The sequence below is a fragment of the Amblyomma americanum genome, chromosome 3, assembly GCF_052857255.1.
Source record: "Amblyomma americanum isolate KBUSLIRL-KWMA chromosome 3, ASM5285725v1, whole genome shotgun sequence".
Lineage (NCBI taxonomy): Eukaryota > Metazoa > Arthropoda > Arachnida > Ixodida > Ixodidae > Amblyomma > Amblyomma americanum.
Genome location: NC_135499.1, coordinates 207,027,685 through 207,032,925, shown reverse-complemented (window position 1 = coordinate 207,032,925; position 5,241 = coordinate 207,027,685). Strand labels below are relative to the sequence as shown.

Here is a 5,241-nt window from a genome sequence, read left to right as displayed (position 1 = left end):
AGCCAGTGAGCAGTTTTAAAATGTGGACACTGCTCCAACGGATCGGTACCAAATGTCTACATCCACAAACTTAATCTCTGCCTTAACTACCACCGAACTTGCATCACCAAGCTGTTCTGTAAAAACAGTGGAAGCAGTTACTCCACAAATTTTGCTCACGACATTTTAAAGGTGCCTTTCTGAGTTTGCAGTTCATGTCGATAACCAACAGCAGACCCTACCTTGCACAGCTTTTAGGTAGGGACCTTGCACAGGTTTTAAATGGTGGTGAAACTGCCACCTCTCACACAATGGGCACCAGTTTACACAAACTTCGTTGGGAAGGTTAAGTGCAAGCAAAGATTTCAAGCTGCTCCAGCTTAGGAGTTCAATACCGACTGTCAAGTTGCAGAAGCAAGACATGCTTAAACCTTACCAAAACAGAGTGTACACCCAACTTGGTTTGGTTGCATCCAGTCAGCGAGCAGTTTCAAAATGTGGACACTCTGCTCGAACGGATCGGTACGAAATGTCAACATCCACAAACTTAATCTCTGCCTTAACTACCACCGAACATCCATCACCAAGCTGTTCTGTAAAAAGTGTGGAAGCAGTTACTCCACAAATTTTCGCTCACGGCATTTTAAGGGTGCCTTTGTGAGTTTGCAGTTCATGTTGGTAACCAACAGCAGACCCTACCTTGCACAGCTTTTAAGTGGTGTTGAAACTTTACTTGGCAAGAGAATTCGAGGCCTGCAGGCCCCAAGTCTCCACACACGACCCCCCTTACGGCATAAACATTCATGTGGTGCTGGACCATGATGTATGCGGCCCAGCTGATGGCGATCATCTGCCTGGCCAGGTCAACTGACTGCAGTGAGGTCTCACAGTCCTCCCTGGTTCAGAGAGGCATTGGCCCAGCGCGGCGAGGGAATTCCAGGCATGATTAAAGGTCGTGGGCAAGGGTGGCCATGGGATGGGAGCATAAGATGCATATGAGGGGTACCGGCATAACTATGATTGGTTAGTGTAGGCAGTGTTCGCATCTGCAGGCGAAGCCAGATTGACTGGTTGTTGTCCGGTAGAGGATGGGTGGGGTGGCGGGTAGATAAGGCATTCAGCGCGGGAGTATGTGGTGAGCTCAGCAAACGAGTGCATACAGTCCATTGAGAAATGTCCCACAAGGTCTGCCTGCGCCCGGTTTCTAGGGCCATGGGGTAAGGATTCGGCGGCCTCATTGCCGGGATTCCCCAAGTGCGCAGGCACCCAGATGAGCTCAGCGCATCGGGGGAGGTGGGCATGTACAGCAGGCATTGTGCAATGGGACGAACCCTGCCCCTGGAAAGTTCAGAATGGCGGATCTTGAGTTACTAATAATGAACTGATGTCTGTGTATGCGACAGCAATGACTATAGTGGTCTCCTCCACTTCCTCCGAGGTGGTGCCAGAAGGAACCCCGAATGTTAGGTGGGGGTTGTGGACAAAAGCAGTGGCTTTGTGCTCAACACAGGCGGCATCCACCCAAACAGCATCGGGCTCATACTCGTACCATTTGTGTAGCGCTGCCACGCACGCCATCGTGGAACCTTAGTCAGTGTTCTTTGGCGATGCTTTGGCATATACTGAACAGTAAATGAGGGTGGGGAGTGTTCTTAGTGATGCATTGTTTGCAGGGATAGTGATGCCTAGCTGAATGAGCATGTGTTGCCCAGTAATTGTAGAGGCTAGCCTAATTTAATGGGCTTGTAATTGGGCCCCTCAAAGTTCATGTAGGGCGTTATGCCGGATCTCTCCAAGACAACTTGCTGTTGAAACAACCCAGTTTTGACATCTAGGACAGCACCACCATGGCCAAGCAGCAGAAGGTAGTAAAAAAGTCCAGCCCTTCACACTAACCTAGAATGCTGCCTTTTCCTCTCGTAGCAGCAGCAACAATTTCAACTGCAACCATTTGCAGGTACCCACCAGGAAGGAGTGTATTCAATGGACGATTGAATGGAACAGATCTATTGCTTCACTGCTAATGTATTTTTAGCAAGGCTTTGTTGTTCTGACACACTAGGCCAAAAGTAGCAAACCTCACAACAGCTTAAGAGAGCTTGATACCAGCAAAGCACACAGAGAAGGCATAGGGAGATGCAACGAAATGAAAAGGGGGAGGGAGTAAAAAATAAATATGTTCCATAAGCTAAGGGGTGGAATTTTATTCAGGCATTAAAATTTGACTGACCTATTTACAAAAGAGCAGAAATTACTAGTCCTGCCAAACCACTCACGTATGTTCAAATAACCAACTTGCTCAGCCACTGTTATGAAAGTTTCGATGTGGCAGACAATGCCCTGTTCAGCAGGTCCTTGGAATAGACACAAGAGTAATGGCCTCCCCTGCGACACTTCCCCAAAAGAACCTGTGCAAGAGACTCCATAGACATTCACAAATTGTGGGTTTTCTTTACAATACCGGACTGCCTCTCCCATTCAGTGCTCCTCTCTGATCCAGAAAGGATCCCTATAGCATTACCTCAAAGATACAGCTAAACTGTAATTTTAAAGCCTCCTACCAGTACGAATAATCAGCCACTGTTTCAAGTCACAAAATTTATGTTCACAGCAACATTTTATTGCAGACTTTAGTGGACTCGAAATTAATAAACCCATTGCAACAGCTTCCCAGCAGTGTATTTTTGAAATAGAAGACAAAAACAAGAGCAGCTGGACAAATATTTATTGGCCTACTTAAGGGGAATGAAGCGAGAAGAGTGTGTAGCACCAATACCAGGCCTACCGTGCTTCACAGGCTTGTATGTGATGCTGAATTCACCAAGGTAGTGGCCAATCATTTCTGGCTGCAAAGGGTGTAAAAACCGGTCTCAGCTCCATGCATAAAAGTCAGCTCGTCTCTTACTAATATTCCGATGGCTTCATCATATTCACTAAGTGTCCTGAGTGCTAATCGGTAGACCATCGTGAGAAAAGAATCATCAGTGAAACCAACTCGGCCACCATTTAAGTACAGAACTACCACATCTATTTCTAACAGACTGCCAAAGGAAAACAGTATTATAGGTTACACTGCAAAGGAAACATTTAACTAAAGCATTACCAAATAAAAATTAAGTTCAACAAGATTCCATTCTTTGCCCATCTCCAAACCTATGAGCTGATGCATACTAAAAGGCATCCTAAGTGCTTCACAGAAGCTGTGAGTGTCACAAAAACCCTCCAACAGATGACAGACATCTCCTCACTTTGCATTAAGGAGATGAACATTTTAGCAGCTAACTTTGTATTAACTCAAAATTCAGAAGGATTCCAGTTCTACATGGAAAGCCTATTACACTGCGAATGATGCAGGTTCTGGTATTCATCAACTGACATTACTAAAATCTACAAGCAGAACCTATTTGGCAATACATTTCCTACCAGTGACCGTTCTGATTCTGAGAGCAATTTTATTCAAATCTTTTCCAAAAACATAGCAAGTCTCAAAACCTTTATGGCCACTGTACACTAGAAGGCATACATACTACTAATGTACAAGTCAATCGTGAAGGCCCGCACCAGCAGGCTGATCACATATACCAGAAATCAGACCTGCTTTAAACCAGCCCAACTTTACATTGTGTAATGCAGCCAATGCTGACATACCACTGCATTTTCACATCGAGATAGTGGGCAACAAGCAACAAAACAAGCCTTTGTGACTAACTGGACATGCCCAGCAAAGAAAAGCACGTGCAGCATATTGTAACAAAAGGCGTTGAACTAGGCCGCAAGCAATTTAACACACCTTGATTTCCACCTGGTTGAACGTTTTTCCGTTGTAGACACCAACGATGGAGCCCACCATCTCGGGGACAACAAGCATGTCACGCAAATGTGTCTTGACTACCTCGGGCTTCTCCAGTGGCCCGCATTCTTTCTTGGCGCGCCGCAGCTTCTTGATCAGGGCCAGTGGCTTGCGCTTCAGGCCCCGGGAGTACCGCCGCCGCGCGCGACAGTGCATCAGTTCCATCAACTGGGTGCTGAAAGCGAAGCTGCATCAATTCGGGCCGCAACTCGTGCAACAGCAGTCTTAGATGCATTCATAAAAATAAGTTATGTTTCGATCGATTTCAGCGGCTTCATCAGATTCACGAATTGTCCTCATATGCTAGTCGGTAGACCATCGTGAGAACAGAATCATCACTGAAACCAACTTTGTCACTATCAAAGTACAGCAACGAAATTCTCTTGCAATTACCACATTCCCGTCTTCGACTGGCTGCCAACAAAAGTCAGCTTTAGCACGTGTTTTTCAACGGCATACGAGCAGGAAATATGCTAAATCTTTCACTTTCAAACATGTAAGCTCCTGGCGGCTCCGCCTCACACAACTTCTACTGCTGTATGCAAAGACCAATGCATAGAACCGAAGCATTAGCAAGGTTCTCTTCGGAGCGACTGCGCCGCGTCTTATTTCTTACCGCCTTTCGATATAGCACTCGTACTGCATCTAATCATGACGTGCGCTGGCGGGTAGCCTCACCTTTTAGGCAAGTGACTCACCTCGACATGTCAAGCAGTTGGTCAAGGTCAACCCCCCGGTAAGTGTACTTGCGGAAAGTACGCTTCTTCTTAGCCAACTCCTGCTGGTTATCCTACGAGTAAAGTAGAAAGTAACGCCATGTGCAACGCAGTTACAGGCCTAACCCACGGCTTCCATTGCATAGCTTGGCCAGTAAAAAACCGCTCAGGAAAAAAAAATATTCAACATGCAGCGAACTGCAAAGGTTTAATGTTATATTTTCAACACTATTTCTTATCCGCCTACGCAAATTATGATAGATGTTAAAGGATTTCAAGCTTACGTCCTCCATGGTGAAAGCGTGCCGAAAGTCTGCTGGATGAAAAAGAGACGGCTAACTCAGGCGGAAGCGGAACTGTGGCAAGGCGCGATGGCATTGCCGCTCTGCAAACCTTTTTGGTTTCGCGTTCGATGACTTAAAAACTTGGTAACAAAGGTTTGCAGTACGTTTGAGAGACAGTAGAAATTGAAAGCCCCGGTATTAGCCAGTAATAATAATAATAATAATAATAATAATAATAATAATAATAATAATAATAATAATAATAATAATAATAATAATAATAATAATAATAATAATAATAATAATAATAATAATAATAATAATAATAATCTATCAATCTATTTTTCGGTGCCCAGGAACAACCCAAAGGTCTTGGTGCTGGTACACCATTCACACGCACAAAATGTAAATT

At 45.0% G+C, this 5,241-nt stretch overlaps 1 protein-coding gene across 1 annotated transcript; it reads right to left on the bottom strand.

The window, feature by feature from the left end:
* Window positions 1-2,682: 2,682 nt before the first annotated feature.
* LOC144123606 (small ribosomal subunit protein uS19-like) lies at window positions 2,683-4,919 on the bottom strand. Its single transcript, XM_077656411.1, has 4 exons — window positions 4,830-4,919; window positions 4,528-4,619; window positions 3,770-4,004; window positions 2,683-2,825 (listed from the first exon to the last, which is right to left on the bottom strand). The coding sequence occupies exons 1-4, from the start codon at window positions 4,836-4,838 to the stop codon at window positions 2,712-2,714; spliced, it is 450 nt and encodes a 149-aa protein (XP_077512537.1). The 5' UTR covers window positions 4,839-4,919; the 3' UTR covers window positions 2,683-2,711.
* Window positions 4,920-5,241: the final 322 nt, after the last annotated feature.

What these genes read in the sequence shown, in the direction of transcription:
- LOC144123606 (XM_077656411.1), bottom strand. An exon ending in CAACTGCTTGACATGTCGAG is followed by an intron (nt 4,005 to 4,527) that starts GTGAGTCACTTG and finishes CTTCGCTTTCAG; the next exon opens with CACCCAGTTGATGGAACTGA. An exon ending in TCAACCAGGTGGAAATCAAG is followed by an intron (nt 2,826 to 3,769) that starts GTGTGTTAAATT and finishes CACCCTTTGCAG; the next exon opens with CCAGAAATGATTGGCCACTA.